Consider the following 19,932-nt stretch of genomic DNA (forward strand, 5'->3'; position numbering starts at 1 on the left):
GTGGGCCGCCAGTTGGACAGCCCTGTAATATAAAATAAATATTGAAAATTGTAACGAGATAGTTACGGTTAATAAATATATTATATCTAAATAAATAGATGTTATATGTTTTTATCAAAGCGAGAATTGGCATTTAGAGGGCATATGGAATATATTGGATCTAATAACAGAGGTAATTATATTGAACTTGTTTATTTATTAAGTACGTCGGATAAATAATCTATTAAAAATACATTTAAAGAAAGAATTAACTGATTGCCCTGGAAGTCGGTTTCTTATAGAAACACAGCTTCCCTATCATCAAATGTCACGGCACGCCACTGGAACTGACTACCAGTGTTTAGTGGTTTCACCACTCGGCCACTGGTGGGCTAATTTAATCAATGTGTAACATTCTGAAAAAAGGTAAAGGTAGGAATCAAAGCCGCACATTTCAAATTTGTCGGAGTCGGACTATTTGTTTACTGTCTCCAGCGCCTAATTAAAACTTGTGTGGTGGCGCCATCTGTTATGAGATTTTAAAATAATTTTTATACTATTAATTATTACTACGACATCGTGCGATATTGTCGCATCACGATAGAATTGAGGTGGATCCGGAAAGAAAGAAGCGATCCCTGCCCTTGTTAGGTTTAGAAGTGTCGAACCTTGTACTGTATCTGACGGACGTGGACAGGTGAACTTTGCACTTGTCACCACGAACGAGATTATCCTTGTATAAGCTTTTATCTGCAGGAACACATGGCTGCAAAGTCTATTAACATAAGGTCTAGACAAGATACCGTTATGCATCGCGGCAGTTACCATTTTGGATTCTTTTCAGGTTATGTGTACGATGTTTCTAGAGCGAAGCTGATTGTTTCTTTCGATCTCAATTAGTTAGATTTCTTGTTATATATATATATATTTTAATGGTTTGTTATTCAGCACCGAATTGTAAAAATTCGACAGCCAAAGGTATAAGATTGTTTCGTTTTCCATCTGATAGATCCAAGAGAGGGATAATTTAAGAGTTAATATAAGTAATGGTTTATTAACACTTATTCTAAAATGTTTGAAGTATGCATTATTCAAATGGTTTTAATTAACCTTGTTTAAATTACATTAAAACATGGTTCTCAGATCAGTACTAACCTATAGACTGTTTGTGGTGAAGTTTTAGTTTTCTGACAAGTTGTATAACAACGTTACGTGACTTATTAAACAGAATAACAGAAACATTAATATAACAAATTTACTAAAGAGAATAAATGTTATAATATTGTTTGTGAACTAAAAACACACTTTAAAATGTAAAATAAAATGTAGTAATTGAAATTAAAACTTTCAGTCATTTAAATTATATTTCATAATAATTGGGTCCATCAGTGGCTCAATTAACTAAAACAAACAAACAGTCATAATAATTGAGGGTAATGTAACATACTACAGTACTAATGAATAATTGTTGCTTAATAATCATTTTATTGTAAAATAACAGAAAAAATAAAGTTGAAGTAGATATTTCTATTTTTTTCTACTGTGTAATAAATTTTTATAAATATATTTATTTAATTCGCTATAAAAATAACTAAATTTAGTTTATATGCATAAGAAAGTTCCTAAATAAAGGAAGTTATTATCTCTTGCAAATACTTCTGAAGGTTTAGTTTACATAACATGTAAAGTTTGTGAGAATGGTTTTCTTTTCTCTTCATCTAATTTTAATTTATAAAAATGTTTAATCTGAGCTCGTATGTTATTTGAAGATCTGCTTCACAGACTTATTTTTTTAAGTTTAATCGCTATTCACTCTGGACATACCAGAAAATTAAAAAATATTATATAATTTCTTACTATATGTAATAACAAACTAAAAGTATTCTTTCCATTTTTCCATGGATGATACAGTACATCTTTGTTGNAAAACATTTTCACTTAGTTCAAATCCAAATCAAGAGCTCGCTATTCCATGAAAAACCGTATTAATATAAGTACAAAATGAAAAACACATTAATAGTTTTTACCAGAAATATCTGGACACTCGGTATGAAACGATTCCGACCCCGAATTATCTACCTCTATTAATTAACCCTGTTTACATCGCGGAGTAACACAATGGAGGAGGACGCTTACAAACCGTGTCACGTGACCTGGAGTCGACGTTACTAGATGGATAGGGGTGAACAATGTATAAACATAGTATGTATTTCACACCTCCCCCTCGCCACTTAGACTATGCCTACGACAACAAGTCGATCGCGACACATTTTTTAAGATAAAAAGTGGGTCATATGTATACAAAAGTTGGCCACCCCTGCCCTAGACCATTCATCACCGACGCGCAGTTAACTGATTGCCCCTGAAAGTCGGCTTCTTACAGAAACACAGCTTCCCTATCATCAAATGTCACGGCACGTCACTGCTTTCGAAGGAATATTACATTTACAGAATTTCCAAATTTTGTCACGTCTACCAGAGTCAGAGTCAAAGCTGGATTTTTTCCATTGACATTCTAAACATTCCAATCCGTTAGTTCGCGTCGACCCTTGACTTCACGGGGTTAGAATATAAAAAAATAGTACACCTATAAAGTCCCACTATCGTCCGTTCGTCTGTCTTAATCTCGAGAACGGAGCTAGATGAAATCCGAGACCAGATACAATTAACTATATATGAACTTCCGATGCAAACCGGAAGTCACGTTTTTTCAATTAAAAACTTTCCCCGAAAGCAGTTAATAGATGGCTCGCACGACTTTATTGTTAAAGGAAAAGCATGATGTACCGGAGCAAGCCACTTCTAATTTCAGATGGAGAGCATGTATTTTAAATTAAATGACTCAAAATTGGCAGGCCGGCATTGTGACGATGTCACAATAAATAATTGCTGGTGAAATTTTACATATGTACTAAACATGTCTGACGTAGTTTCAGTAACTTATATATGTAGTGATAATGAATGAAATGATTGATATTCTTATATATATAACGCTTATCAATTCTTTATCAAGAGAAAACACAGAGGCGGCAGCAGGCTATAAGCGACACATTGTAATTGCTGATTTTGACATTTTTGTAAACAAATTCTTGCAAGTAACAGTTTATAAAGGGCTATAAAAATGTTTATTGATTCTTTAGAACTACATGCAAGTGATATCATAAGCCACGTGATGGTAAAAAGTCGTGCGACTACCAAAATCTCACCCGACGTCACGTCGAACGACTAGTTTGAGCTTAGTCTAATTAGGCTGGGTTTATGCCTGCGCGAGAAAGTTGATGGAAAACCAAGCAAACCGAGGTTGTGTGTCTACAGCAGTATTCTCTTCGTTTCCCCTCTTGTTGCGTTTGTGCAAAAGCGGGAAGGAAAAGTCCATAGGTACCGTCACATTTCCATGGCTACGGAACGTAATGAAGAATATAGAAAATTCCTTTTATTTATGGTATCCGTGTTTTTTGCCGATTCTCAGGTTATTTTCTTCACGTGCGACAGATTATCGGCCTGCTCCATCGTCGCCATTTTACTGTTGTCGTTGCTGGGAAGAGAAGCTTCCGATTAGCATGCCCCAAGTTAGGAGAGAAAATACTAAGTTCAACAGATTGAACCTTCGAGGACAAGAGAAAGTGGCGCATTTCTCGTTCATAGAACTTCCTTTCCTCCTCCTGCGTAAACTGCATCGCGAGTGTGAATTCTGCTCCAGAAAGTTATCTTTCGCCTGTTTTCCCCTCTTTTCGTATGTGCATACACGCAGCCTAAGATACACCAGAATTCTAGTTGCATTCGCAAATTCTGATTTCGTGGTGATCATTACATATATATACATACATAAATATTGCTAGACGACACTCGTCTTCAAATACATTTAAAGATAAGGCGGCTTTTACAAGTTCTTCGTTTTAAAGTTACGTTATAAAATAAGGCTGTAACGTTATCCTACATCTTACTGGCAACCAGAATCCAGGCTGACTTAGGCGCCATTTTTAGGCCATTATAGGCGTAGCATATTGAAAGTTGTTAAAACATACAAACCTATTAGTTTCATAGCGGTATCAAAGTAATTTTTAAAATTTATCAATAATACGGAAGTTATGAATAAATTTGAGCATATTAAAGTTCTCTGAAGATATCGATACTGTATTTATTACAATAACCAATTTGTAAAAGATACGACTTTATATTTGATGAAAAAAGACATTTGACATTTTACCGAGTACAAGTTTTTTTGTTACGATTACTTTAATACGGATATGTTGAGACGATAACGTTAAATATAAAAATGCAGTATAATCGAACAATCATCTCAATTATGATTTCATTAAATTGTATTACTTACTTCATTAAGATAATTACTTAAATTAAGAGTGCAGTAAATACTTATATTTTATGATATTTTTATTAAATTTAAGGGCTGTCTGTATTATTATTAAATACATATACTGTATATATTTAATAACAATAACAAAAATTTGATTGTGGTTAATTAAAGGCTATTTTTTTGTAAAAATTTAGTCTATTTTGCCCCAGTCAGTCGCTGATACGATAAATGTGGCTATAATAAATTGGAGGGTTTATTAGGCTAATTAATTTAATCTTAATAATAGGTTGTTAGACTCGCACAACACAAAACCATGGAGACAAAAGAAAATATTTGATGGTAATTATAAATACAACTTGATCAACTTAAAATGTGACTAAATATAAAATTAAATTCATCTTTTCACAACGCAGTTTTATGTTATGAGTAATGGAAGGTCTCACATGAAAATATACCTTTCCTGCAAGCAAAATTAAATCATTACGAACGGCTCTTGATAAAATTTCACGATGAATAAATCCGCTTGTCAAATAATTATGAGCATCGAGTGATTTGTATGCCTTCATCTGATCCTGTGTGACAGTGTTAGTTGTTAAAACTAAATAATTTACTATGTCTCCGTGTTCTATAGTGGGCCACGTGGTTAAATCGTTGGATGAAAAATCCGTCGGTTTCATTTCGTATGGATCCCATCCGATAAAAGAATTATTATTATTTTTTTTTTAAATCGGCTGCATAGCCAAGTAAAATGCTTTTCTTCCACGTTGACATAATAAACGAACTTCTTCTTCTCAGATGTAGATATGGAGATTTTAGCTCATATAGGCTCTTTCTCCGACAGACATTTGGTTATGATCGTTATGCGACCGATTAGCCAGCCGTATCCGAACGGCCTATACGCGCGCGCGAGAAATAATGCCTTCCGGGAGGACTTTTATGGGGAACTGGCCTCCTATTCAGTCGTTATTGGCAAGGAGAAAACCCGGAAAACTGCAAGCAGCCAGCCTGTCCGATCGCGGCGCGAACCCACGACCGAACCTCCCAGTGTTTAGGGTCTGGTCACCGCTATGAGCGGCAACGGAGACCACTCGCCCACTGGTGGGTCCCAGTGTTTAGGGTCTGGTCACCGCTATGAGCGGCAACGGAGACCACTCGCCCACTGGTGGGGGCATAATAAACGAACGACCGAGGTAACGTCAAATATGGCGGACGATTGTTTTGGTGGGCGGAGCGATGACGTTATATCACGTGACTGCACCTCTATAGACCTATACTGTATTTGTATTTTGATTCAAATTTTATAATTTAAAATGATCAAAGGAATACGTATTCGATCGAATAAAAAATTATATATATTGTTGATCATCTTCAACAATCTCGTTTTCAAAATATTAGTTTTAAGTTATTGAGCAAACACTATGTATGATGTTCACCGTTAGACTACAGTATTTACAAGGAAAAGTACCAATGTGCTCTCTAGCCAATATAGTGAAAGGACAACGACCCACGGCGCCAAATCACTGCTTTTATTTTAATACATCAATTAAGTACTTCATCAAATTTATGCTGCAAATGTATTGGATATTGCCTTTAGATGCAATATCCAATACATTACATTTTCCTATTTTAATTCCTGTTTAGTAAATTCAAGGGTTTACGGAAGAAACGTCGCGATCGTTCTTATTGGAGCAGTCTCTAGCGATCTTCCGAGAGGAGCAAAATCTATCCCTTTCTACCTCGGAACAGGAAGTAACTTTGCAGGTTTCCGGCTGGAAATTGCCACATTTTCCCAACGGCGTTCCGAAGAAATGCGTTGTGTTTTCATTTTTGTCTAAATTTCTATGGGATTTGATGGTGTCATCGTTCCAGCTTACTTCTTTGCGTGAAGGACAAGCTCTTAGAAATTTTTGTTCCTCTTTGGACAATAATACATCGGTTGCCGGTTTGGCCCGATATCTTCCGCCTTTGATGTATTTATGTCTACCATCAACGCCTTTAACCTTCTTCTCCGTAACTCTTTCGTTATTTAAATTAACTTTTACCTTCTCGGGAACGTCACGCTTTTCTCGTCTCGTTCTGAATCCTAAACATTGGTTCCTGTCGATCCCATTGGCATCCACTGTCTTTCGCGTTTCTGCAGTAGAAACGCTTTCGTACCAGGCACAAGCGAGAGAATTTTGCAACTCTTCCCCTTCTTCGACGACCGTAAATTCTTTCTGGCAAGATTCCGTAGCGTTAACTGAAAATATATCGTAACAACGAAAATATTGAATCGTTTCTTCTGTCACCCACTCGGGATATTTCGGGGCCGTTGGTATTATTACGAAATTCTTTTTACTCGAAATATTCCAGTGCTTTTTATTACACATAATCCGCGGTTTGGTAATATTTAAATGATTAATGCTCAGTAAACGGGGTTTAGATTCCGTTCTCGATATAATGCTTTGTCCGTTTTCTGGAGTTTCCAGAATATCTGCATTTTCTAGTGGTCTAAAATAGGTAGTGAAAGGTACGTGAGAAAGAAATTCTATAGTAGGGTATATTGTAAACAAGAAGTGTCTTTCTACAGCTGCGTTATTAATGAATAAAGACTTTGAATTCTGAACAGCTCGCGTATCTACTGATTCACTGAACGAAATCAGAACATCTCTGTTTGATATTTCGTCAGAAATAGTTTTTACATTTATTTCAGTCGTCTTTCTCGAAGAATCAATAGTTAATTGGTCAAACTCATCTCTTACAAATGCATCGGACTGCTTAATGCACAAGTCGTCATCATCTGATTTTGCCAACAGAAAGATTTGCTCATTGTTCAAGTTTTCAGAACACGGTCTTTGTGAAACCGCAGATGATTCTACTTGCAACAGTTTTGGATCTGATCTAAAGTATTTCAAATCGTTGTCAAACGAAATTTCGTCTCGTATGAAATTTATTAAGTTTTCTTTCAAGTCAGTATCACATTCTATATTGTTGAGTTTTGTAATGTTCACATCCGAATATTTTGAACGTCTCTTCTCGTTTTTGTATTTTTTAATTCTAAATTTACGGAAGAATTTCCTTAATCTGCCTTTTCTTGAGTGAGATTTTCTACCTAAAACTGAAACATTCGATGAAATATCTTTAATGGTTAATTTATTTTCGGACGGAATCACGAACTCATCAGAATTTTCAATTCTTTTTGAGAATATGCAGGAGTATTCCTTCAGATAATCCTGTTTAGTGTGGGGGATAAGTTTGGACTGGCGAGTTAAATGGTCGATCAGAATATTTTTGACGGCATCCTTCAATTTATCCTTAAAATCCCCATCTCGAGTAATTTCTGTTAAAGTTTTCCACATATCTTGCGAAGACGATTCCAAGTTAATTTCCAAATTGGCAGCATCTTCTGTACAAGTATCCTTGTTTTGCAGAGAAATCATAAACTCCAACCTATCTAGTTTCTTAGGTTTCTTTCTCTCGCCAATCTTAATGGGTTTTTTCTTTTTATTTCCATCCATATCTAGGATATTTTATTTCTTATATTCAAAATATACTATGAAGTTAATTTTTTTCTAAAAGAAAAACAGGATACATGAACAAATTTTTTTGTTAAGTACATGAAAACTTAAAAATCAGTTACTGTTATATCAAAAATATGTTGTTAGTCTGTAGACGATGATAATAAAGATTAATGAAAAACTATTGTTAAGTAATAAAACTTATCTATTCTTTTGATCTAGAAGATATTTTAGAGTAAAAGAACATTAAAAATTCAATTATCTTCAATTTTTTTTATTTTTCATCAGCAGCAATTTTCACAAATTNAAATATTGTTTTTTTTCCATGGAAAAAAACGAAATTACTTACTGAACAACCCAATAGTTTTCTGTAAAAGTTAAATTTGGTATTAATTCTTGATTTTTGTTGATGTATAGGATGATACTGTCAAGTTTGCTTTGTGATCTTTCAATTTTCTCTCTATGATAATCATGCATCTTTAGTGGAGAGTTACCGTATTTTGACGAGTATAAGTCACATTTTTTTTACTACTTTTTGGGACTCAAAATCATGGTGCGTCTTATATTCGACAGGTAACCATTTTTACAGTGAAATTATCTACAGTAGTGGTCCACTCTAGGGACCAACCTGTGCAGTGATCCGTTAAGCACATGGTCCTCAACCGAATGGCTAGAGTACCTAGATTATTAGAATAGTGACACACCAGTCATCGCTGCCATGTTCGGTCGACTGTCATCGCGTGACCTCTGAGTTTACATTAAGAAATGACAATTATTTCAGTTTAATAAAGGTATCGATTCACCCATCTGTCATATTCTTGAATAAAAAAACGAATAAAATGCAATCTCCCATTAAAAAAGGTTTTTTCTAAATTTTCTGTCTCAAGATAGGGGTGCATCTTATACTTGACAGCGACTTATACTCGTCAAAATATGGTTCTTTCATTTGTCCGGGTTTCAGTCAGTGCTAGTATGCCGAAATTACAATTATATTCTTGTATAATGTTCATAATTTCTAAATATTTATTGTTTAAGCTTTCTGACATTGCAGTAAAAAATGTACAGCTCTTTCTTTGTAAAATCTGTTATCTTGTTATGTTCTAGAAGTTCTTCCATCATGGGTATAAGCTGACAATGTTGCAAAGATTGTATGTGGATTGGTGAAGAATTAATATCTTTTTTATGCATACATTACCACTGCTAACCCAAGTCCTTATAATTTTTCTTTGCTTTTTCAATAGTCTAGTTCTGTAAAAAAAGGTTTCTATTATAAAGTGATAAGTGTTCATTTATGTAAATATTGTATTCTTCATTTACTATACCACAATTGTTTGTCATAATGTGCAATTTCTTTTCCTTGATAATGTTAATAATTTTCTGCTTTGTAGTGGTGTTCATGAATTTTACAATTATAGGGTGTGTTGATTTGCCACATTTTGATTTTTCAGACCTGATTAACTTGATAGACATTTATAACTGAATTATTGTCAAAGTTATTATCCACTTGCATAATTATTTTATTGGTTATGTCAATTAGGTCTTCTTTTTGAAGAACAGGTATTCCTATGATTTCTAACATAGAATTATATGATATTTGCTCCAAATTTTTTTATTTTATTCTGAGAAATTAGTAGTTCCGATTTTATATTAGCAATTTCTTGGTTCAAATCAGAGATATTTCCTCGAAAAGTACTAGTATTATTTTCTAGGATTGTTATTCTTGCCACTAAATTATCGAAACTATGCAAAAGGAAAACAATAGATTTTTTTATTTCACTGTTTGTTTTATTAGTGTTTTCCACCTTTTCGTATATTGTCTTCAATTCTTTAAATATTTTATCAAAACTCTCTTGTACAATAAGGCTAAGTGTCATTGGAGAGAGATGTTTTATCATCTTTGACTGCCAAAAGATTTGAGCATTTCGCATTTTCTAGGTTCAAGTTAGAATTGTTAGACTCACCCAAGTTGTTTTTGTCTGTTATTTCCACCAAGTTTTCTGCCAAAGCACTTTATCCTTTTGACATTTTCCTGTCTTGCATCTTAAGCATTTCCAATTTCCCTTGGACTTTAAAAAATTTGAACAAACTACACCATAGCAATCAAAATGCATTGAGTTTAAACACTGGGAACAAGTTAAAATGTCACTTTCTAATAGTTTGTAAGTTGCATTTTTCACACATAATTGATCTGAGAGTCAGCATTCGCCCTAACCACCGTACCACCTCGTGAAAAAATTATTGAAATTTAGTTTTACATATAACACTTAGGCAAATATATCAAAGTTTATCATAGCTATTAATTTTACAGAATAAGAAAGTTCAAAGTAAAATAACAATTAATAAAGAAAAGGCTAATATAAAATAAAATTTTTCAAAATTTTTTTATTGCATTAAAGAGCATTTAAATTTATATATTATAGAAAAAAATATGCAGTACATTTGTTTATTAATATGTTTACTTACTTGTTTGACCTGAAGGATTTCTAATTACCATTTCTTCAATAGGTTCATTTAATTGTTTTAAGTATTCTTCAACCAGATATCTGAATACTATTTAATAAATTAACATTAGAATAATTATAATTCTAAACATAATACAAAACTTCAATTTATTATTACTAATAAAATTCTTACCTTCGCTAACATTAAGATCATCTTTAACAGATGCCCTATAGAATCGGATTCTTAATCGTNTGATGCTATATATTATTATATAGGTTAAATTCCGATCAACAAGATCATTAAAAAATTTATTCTCCTTATAAACCAAATAGGATATATTTATAAAATTAACATTTTGTGTTTTACTTAAGATGATCCAATTTGTATATTTTTTAATGGAAGATACATCATTTTAAAAATGTTTTATACACAAATGTTCTAAATGCAACTTTTAGGCAAAATTATCTTAAGAGTTTCACTGTCAAATTGTAAGACAAAAGCATAATTAGAAAAACTGATATTAAAACAATACTCCCTAAAAAAATTAAAACTTCTCTCTATGAACTTGGAATTCAATGCTTTTAAATAAGTTTAACTTAAATAATTTTTCTTCTTCTAATTTTATATTAGAATGTCACTTAATTTTGTGTCAATTTTCATAGAAATGTATTACTTCATTAGACTGTCAAATTTACAAAAATGCTGTTTCATTAAGAGATATAATCTTAGTGGTGTGAATTAAGAAATTATAATTTGATAATAAACGACAATGGCTGGACTGCCAGGCACACGTGTAGAGTTAGGGTAGTGTTAAAATCAAGGCACATTTTACCATTTAATTCTATAGTGCTGATATTAAAGTAATCGACACGATTTCATCATTGATTTTTTACTGCTTTTTACTCGTTTGGGTTTGTGAAGAGATATTGTTCCGTTATTTGAGTTCTGAATGTTCTTATTATCTTGACCATTCTTTGGTGCAATGCTGAATGCATCTACAAATATAAATTATATGAAGTGTTATAAGTTGTAAACAAGAAGTGTCTTTCTACAGCTGCGTTATTAATGAATAAAGACTTTGAATTCTGAACAGCTCGCGTATCTACTGATTCACTGAACGAAATCAGNAATAAACATTTAAATCTATTTTGACATTGTGCATTGTTATTAATCAGGCAAATACAAAATATAAATTTTATACAATGGAAGGTTATTTAACAAAAGTAACGTTACTTCAGTTACAAAAATGTGTTTAATAAATACACCACAAAGGACCAAATTGTGCTCCTCTCTTCATCCCCTCTCTGGAGATTCAAATTGTCATTAAAAAGTAACATGAATATAAATAGCGTGATTCCTAAAATTCTGATATATAAAATAGCATGCCACTAATTTGTTCTTTTACATTAAAACTTTTTTAAAGCAGGCCAATAAATATGTTGAATTAATTATTAAAAATAATAATTTAAAGAATTTTTGCATGATGCTATATATTATTATATAGGTTAAATTCCGATCAACAAGATCATTAAAAAATTTATTCTCCTTATAAACCAAATAGGATATATTTATAAAATTAACATTTTGTGTTTTACTTAAGATGATCCAATTTGTATATTTTTTAATGGAAGATACATCATTTTAAAAATGTTTTATACACAAATGTTCTAAATGCAACTTTTAGGCAAAATTATCTTAAGAGTTTCACTGTCAAATTGTAAGACAAAAGCATAATTAGAAAAACTGATATTAAAACAATACTCCCTAAAAAAATTAAAACTTCTCTCTATGAACTTGGAATTCAATGCTTTTAAATAAGTTTAACTTAAATAATTTTTCTTCTTCTAATTTTATATTAGAATGTCACTTAATTTTGTGTCAATTTTCATAGAAATGTATTACTTCATTAGACTGTCAAATTTACAAAAATGCTGTTTCATTAAGAGATATAATCTTAGTGGTGTGAATTAAGAAATTATAATTTGATAATAAACGACAATGGCTGGACTGCCAGGCACACGTGTAGAGTTAGGGTAGTGTTAAAATCAAGGCACATTTTACCATTTAATTCTATAGTGCTGATATTAAAGTAATCGACACGATTTCATCATTGATTTTTTACTGCTTTTTACTCGTTTGGGTTTGTGAAGAGATATTGTTCCGTTATTTGAGTTCTGAATGTTCTTATTATCTTGACCATTCTTTGGTGCAATGCTGAATGCATCTACAAATATAAATTATATGAAGTGTTATAAGTTTCATTTAATAAATATAATTTTTAAAAAATATCTTAAGTACACATTTTATACAATTTATCTTGAATTACATAGCACTTATATAAAATATTACACCATATTTTTGTGTTGATTACCTCAAAAAGCATTGACAACAGTTTGAACAATATAAAAGTCTAATACAATTCAGTTTTCTCGTAAACTGATTTTAACTGAATAATTGAGCATTCAAGTATTTTCTCCAATCAATTAAATAAAATAATAATTTTTATTTATTATTTTTTAAAGATAATCAAACTATAGACTTACACAATAATAATAATCCTTGTAATAATTTATTAGCTTTTATCCTTTTATAGTTATGTATTTTTCGGCTGTTAATCTGGACTTATCATACCACAATTTCTTAACTTGATTTTTCTCCTTTTATTTTTTAGTAACTCCAATATGTAAAATATCCGAAATGTACATATCGGAATTTAAAGTTACTAAAAATAAAAGGAGAAAAATTCAGTTAAGAAATTGTGGTATGATAAGTCCAGATTAACAGCCAAAAAATACATAACTATAATAGAATAAAATCCTAAAAAGAAAAAAGGACTAGAAACTATAAAGATTAAAGATTTTATTCGTAATCTCAAAAGACACTATAGCCATTGGCCTTTTTCAATTGCCAGAAAAAATACAAAATAAACAAACAACAGAGGGGGGGAAAAACAAAAAAGATAAATTCATTTTTGTGTTTTAATGCAATAATGCAGATATGTTGATTTACTGGTTAAAATATTTCTACTTTGAAGATCTGGCTGAGGGGGTTTTTTAATGTTTGATTTAAATTTCTTCTTGTCAATTATCTCTTGAAAATCTTTATGTAACAAGTTCCAGTATTTTATCATTTGGAAAGCTGGAACGGTTAGTCCTATTGAAAGTTTTGTACAGGGTTTTAAGAAGTTATAATTTTGACGATTAGAGTGTGGCCGCCAGCGCCAGAGATCCTGAACTCTGTCTGGCAACACTTGCCAACAAGAGTGGCTGGCAACGTCAGAAAAGAAAAGGCGCGAAAGTTCGTTGGATTTTGTCCGGGTGTTGCCCGAGGATGTCTGTGACAGTTCTAACCTTTTCTAATAAAGTTCTTTTTTGTTACTGTTCGTGTTTGCCTGCTTAATGTTAGATCTAAACATCAGTAGGATTGAATGACAAAAGAGTAATTTTTCTTCCTGTGATGATTTTCTATAATACAGGTAGATATACCCCAATTATATATTATTTGTCAAAAAAGTATATGGAAAAATAAATATCAAGTTTAAGTCATTTTATTCGACTTTACATCCGTCCACCACAAATATTGAAGTCTTAATATCACTAGAAAAGCGTTAAAAGCACATAAAATCATATTAAAATATGTACATTTACAGCAAATGTTAATATAATCATCTTAAATCGTAGAGAACGAAACATGAAAACATCTGTGTTTCTGTGTTATCATCTTATTTAGCAATTTTAAGTGGTCATTATCGGCGTTTACCACGGTAGTTCCAATATCTACCATTTGGCGTCATTGTCAATGCCACTCGGTATTGGTAAATTTCACATCAATTAGTTTATTTTCTACTATCGCAAAATAATTTTAATAACTGTATTTGTTATTTAATCTTACAAAATCATCTCATTTTATAATGTCTTAGAGAAACCACATTCACAAATGAAGAGTCCGCGATGTACTGTAAACATCACGAAATTGTAAACATGTACAGTACATTTACATGTATGTACTGTATGTACAGTATTCGTAAATTTAGATTACTTTTTTTCTTGCATTTATAAATAAAATACTGAACTGGGAATGGTTATTTGTGGTTTAGCCTAGTGACAAGTAAATTCAACTTAAGTCGCCTCTCCTGGAACCAATTACTGACGTAAGGTGAGGTATACCTGTATTTAAAAAGATGACTGTTATTTGTTTTAAGCTTTATAAATTTAAAATAGAAAAGTATAGTTTGTTTTGCATATAATGTTTTTATCTTGTCAATTTTTCCTTTTGATAACAACAGGAGATTGATTTATAGTAGTTTAATTTAAAAATGGCTCTCATTAGATGATTTTGTTATACTTGTGATATAATCAGATGTAGTTCCCCATAATTATGTCGTATTGAATTTTCGGTTCTATACAGGTGTGACATAGCTGTATTATAGTATTTATATTCAGAAAGTACTGTATTTTCCTAATTATGCTAGTAAACTTAGCAACAGTCTTAGATAAATTTTTGATGTGTCTATCAAAACGACAAGATATTTTATGCAGTCTTTCTATCTTCTTTTCATTTCTTTCAATTTCTAGTTATTTCATATCAACAATTTTATTTTTATTTACAAAGCAGAGATATTTTGTTTTATTTGCATTTAGTTTTAACATATTTGAGCTCATGTAGTCAGTTAAAGGATGTTATTTAATTTGTGTTGCGCAGGCTGGAGGTTATTATTAGAATGTATTAAAACAATATCATGTGCATGTGCTATAGCATTAACTTTTGGTATCACTTCAAATAGGTTATTCAAGTAAATATTGAAGAGTAACAGTGCTAATATTGATCCTTGAGGGATTCCGGTTTTAGGTAAGAAGACATTTGAATATGCATTATTTACTTTTACTTGGTATCTTCAGTTTAATTAATAAATACAACATTAACCATTGTAGAGACCAGTGTTAAATAGTTTTTTCCAAGAATCCGGATATCCACACTGTCAAAAGCTTTAGATAGGTGTAAAAGGCTATAACTAATCTAAATTTGTCTAATTTTTCCGTAACTTCCTGTTTGAAATGTAATAAAGTGTCTATTGTGAAGAAGTTTTGTTTGTAACATATTGATGACTATGAATCATGTTTAAATCGGCAATATATTTCCACAGTTTTTTATAAAAGAGTTTCTCTATTTTTACCAGCACAAGGATGATGATAATTGAATGGTAATTTTTTATGTCACTTTTTGACCCTTTATTTTTATATTTCAGTATGACTATATTATAATTTAATTTATTTGGAGATGTTCCCCTTTTCAAAGGATTTGTTAATCAGAAAGGATAAAGGTGTACAATGATATCTGCAATTGCTTTGATTATGTACATATTTAAATTATCTAAGTTCATTATAGTGTAATACACTTCAGTTTTTATTTGCAGTTGTTTCTTCCAAATACAAAAGAATTTAGTATTCTCTTAGACGAATTGATTCAGTCTTGCTGTAGCTTCCCTGTTCCATGCGCAGTTCAGATGTTCTGCAAAAGTTTCAGTTATAGTTTCCTCGTTTTCTTGTAGATTTCTGTTAACCAGCAATGATTTTATTTTAATATTGTCCTTCTGTTTAGTTATATATTAACAGGGAATTTTTTATAGATACTGGTTGTGGCTTGTGCTTGGCTCTTAGCGAGCTTAAGAGGCAATTTTTTTATATTTTTCCAAAAGTCTTCTGGAGAGTTGGTATTACTAAAAAGGTTGTCTTAATAGCTTTATGAATGCAGATTCTTATTTGTTTAGACAAATTTTTGTTTTCTAATTCTATGTTAATTCATTGTTCTGAAGGTAATTTCTTTTTTAATTCTTTGAATAGGATTTTTTTAATTTAATTTTCTTGAGAGTTTCATTGGTTATAATTTTCTTTAAGTTTTATTTTTACATGTATTATTTATTTCAAAATGTTTTTCTGGAAGGTATTTGTCAGTAAATATTAATAGCATAGACATCAGATAATATGCAAGTTCATGCACTGAAAGGCCACCTGTATAATAATAATTCCAAGAGAAAAAGGAAAAAAAGAGTACCCTGTAATAGTTCAATTGATAAGTTATTAATTTTGCATCGTTTTATAGTTCTTTTACCTCCTTTCACTATCTTTATCAGGAATAAAGACGAGTAAAGGAAGATAGTCTGAAATTAAGTATTAGTAGATCAAAAATCTAACTTCACTTACATTAGTTAGCCCTATGTCTAGTAACAAGTGAGTTTGATTGAAGTGAGTGGGCTGTGATAAGTACGCTAAAATTGTAAGATTTTCTGTTAAGCAAAAGTTAGTTAATTCACTGGTACTGATCAAATCTTTGAGCGAATCAATATTAAAATCTCCAATAATTAACAATTTATGATTTCTATATTTGCTATTGGTCTTATATAAGATCACTGTTTTAAAGGTCAAAAAGCCTATTGGAATTTGCTGCTGGAGAACAGTATAGAGTCAGCAACATATATTTATTAAAGGTTATTGTTAAAATATCTATATATTGGGTTGTTTGGAAAGTAATTTCAGTTTTTTTTTAACCACTAGATGGATCAGTCATATGTGAGGCTCTGGACAGGTCCGAACCCTTACTAAAATTCGCGTTAAAATAATTGTTTTAAAGAAAATAATATAGTAGTTAGAGATAGATTTTTATTTTATGAAAACGCGACGCTAATTTTTAAACAATAGAAGAATGTAAGTCCGTCGACCATTTCCTGTTGGAAGATCGAATTAAACTTCAATTTTGACCTCTCCCGCGCCCCGAAAGGTTTCGAATTGTCATCAGGTGATGAGGAGAGACCAATCAGAAAAGGGGAATCTGAGAGAAAACAGATAAAACCCCAGAAATTCGAGGACGCGACAGCTTCTTCTCCTGAAAGTTCCAAGTGACGGATCTATTGTTGTGTGTGTGTCTCGCACCCATCTTCGTCTCCATCTCCCGACCTCGGATCGACATCTTTCCATCAACGGAAGTTGACCGCATTGTCCCGGAGTCATCGAGACGTGATGAAATGGTTCATTCGCGAACAAGGGACACTACTTCAAAATGGGACTATCTTGGAAAGGAGAGGAAGACCCAGAGGCCGCAGCCGCCGCAGAACTTCCAAGATCATGGACATCTTGTAAGCTTCTTTCGTGTTTAATAAACGGTTGTGTTGTTTGTAAACGAAGCATCTATCTCTGACTCAACTGCTTCCACATGTCGTTGATTGTTACCGCTCGGCAATCCAAACGGCAAGGGAGACGATGACGATACATATTACATATTATCGTTCATCAAGATTTTTTAATTTCTCTCCCCCTCGGCCCCCACACATATTTTTCCCGCCATTTTCGTTCTAAACCGTATTATCATTATATATTTTGACAGCTAACATTTTAAAGCTTATTTATAAATTTTGTTTGATTTTCTGCAATTGTTTATTTTTTGTGTCCCATCAAATATGGAAGATCGAAAGCAGCATTTTTGGCATATCTTGCTCTTTTATTACCGAAAAGATAAGAATGCTGTTCAAGCGAGAAAAAAATTGTGTGACGTGTATGGAAAAGATGTATTGACAGAACGACAGTGCCAAAACTGGTTTACAAAATTTCGTTCTGGCAATTTCAATATTGAAGATGCATCATGTTCTGGATGGCCAGTTGAAGCCAATGAAAACAAAATAAAGGTACTGATTGAAGCAAACTGTTGAATAACAACACGTGAAATCACTAAGAGATTAAATTTGTCAAATTGAACTGTTTATGATTACTTGAAACAAATTGGTTTCGTTTCAAAGCTTGATATATGGGTTCCACATGTTCTTAAAGAGAGATGCTCTCTTTGGTGGGATTTTAAGGAATTTGTTTTTGGAGCTTTTACCAGACAATTTAACAATTGATTCGAAAGTGTACTGCCATCGAGTAAACAAATCGAGTAATATCATCAAACAGAAAAGGCGGCCAGAATTGATCAACAAAACAGGTATAGTGTTTTACCATGATAATATCAAATTTCACACAAGTTTGGTAACTCGTCAGAAACTGTTATAACTTAGATGGGACGTGCTATCACACCAACCATATTTGCCACATCGAGCACACTCAGATTATTACTTGTTCCGGTCTATACATATTTTTTTTAAATGTAAGACATTTACTTAGAATGACAATGTCAAAAATCACTTGGATCAGTTTTTTGTAAGCAACAATCAAAACTTTTATGAATGTGAAACCATGCTACTACCAGAAACAATGACAACAGGTATTTGACCAAAATTGTCAATATATTTTTCAATAAAATATTTATTTATTATAAAAACATTGTTTTTTTTCCATGGAAAAAAACGAAATTACTTACTGAACAACCCAATAGTTTTCTGTAAAAGTTAAATTTCGTATTAATTCTTGATTTTTGTTGATGTATAGGATGATACTGTCAAGTTTGCTTTGTGATCTTTCAATTTTCTCTCTATGATAATCATGCATCTTTAGTGGAGAGTTACCGTATTTTGACGAGTATAAGTCACATTTTTTTTACTACTTTTTGGGACTCAAAATCATGGTGCGTCTTATATTCGACAGGTAACCATTTTTACAGTGAAATTATCTACAGTAGTGGTCCACTCTAGGGACCAACCTGTGCAGTGATCCGTTAAGCACATGGTCCTCAACCGAATGGCTAGAGTACCTAGATTATTAGAATAGTGACACACCAGTCATCGCTGCCATGTTCGGTCGACTGTCATCGCGTGACCTCTGAGTTTACATTAAGAAGTGACAATTATTTCAGTTTTATAAAGGTATCGATTCACCCATCTGTCATATTCTTGAATAAAAAAATGAATAAAATGCAATCTCCCATTAAAAAAGGTTTTTTCTAAATTTTCTGTCTCAAGATAGGGGTGCATCTTATACTTGACAGCGACTTATACTCGTCAAAATATGGTTCTTTCATTTGTCCGGGTTTCAGTCAGTGCTAGTATGCCGAAATTACAATTATATTCTTGTATAATGTTCATAATTTCTAAATATTTATTGTTTAAGCTTTCTGACATTGCAGTAAAAAATGTACAGCTCTTTCTTTGTAAAATCTGTTATCTTGTTATGTTCTAGAAGTTCTTCCATCATGGGTATAAGCTGACAATGTTGCAAAGATTGTATGTGGATTGGTGAAGAATTAATATCTTTTTTATGCATACATTACCACTGCTAACCCAAGTCCTTATAATTTTTCTTTGCTTTTTCAATAGTCTAGTTCTGTAAAAAAAGGTTTCTATTATAAAGTGATAAGTGTTCATTTATGTAAATATTGTATTCTTCATTTACTATACCACAATTGTTTGTCATAATGTGCAATTTCTTTTCCTTGATAATGTTAATAATTTTCTGCTTTGTAGTGGTGTTCATGAATTTTACAATTATAGGGTGTGTTGATTTGCCACATTTTGATTTTTCAGACCTGATTAACTTGATAGACATTTATAACTGAATTATTGTCAAAGTTATTATCCACTTGCATAATTATTTTATTGGTTATGTCAATTAGGTCTTCTTTTTGAAGAACAGGTATTCCTATAATTTCTAACATAGAATTATATGATATTTGCTCCAAATTTTTTTATTTTATTCTGAGAAATTAGTAGTTCCGATTTTATATTAGCAATTTCTTGGTTCAAATCAGAGATATTTCCTCGAAAAGTACTAGTATTAT

General features: G+C 31.8%; 1 protein-coding gene across 1 annotated transcript in view; it reads right to left on the reverse strand.

The window, feature by feature from the left end:
- Positions 1 to 11,374: 11,374 nt before the first annotated feature.
- The window catches only part of LOC111615487 (ras-related protein Rab-23-like), a 34,897-nt gene continuing 26,339 nt past the window's right edge, over positions 11,375 to 19,932 (reverse strand). The window contains exon 7 of the mRNA XM_023356892.1: positions 11,375 to 12,457. Coding sequence (XP_023212660.1) covers positions 12,318 to 12,457 — 140 coding nt within the window. The 3' untranslated portion in view covers positions 11,375 to 12,317. The remainder of the gene's footprint in view (positions 12,458 to 19,932) is intronic.

The sequence above is a fragment of the Centruroides sculpturatus genome, unplaced genomic scaffold, assembly GCF_000671375.1.
Source record: "Centruroides sculpturatus isolate CEXI.00-Female unplaced genomic scaffold, Cexi_2.0 scaffold2091, whole genome shotgun sequence".
Lineage (NCBI taxonomy): Eukaryota > Metazoa > Arthropoda > Arachnida > Scorpiones > Buthidae > Centruroides > Centruroides sculpturatus.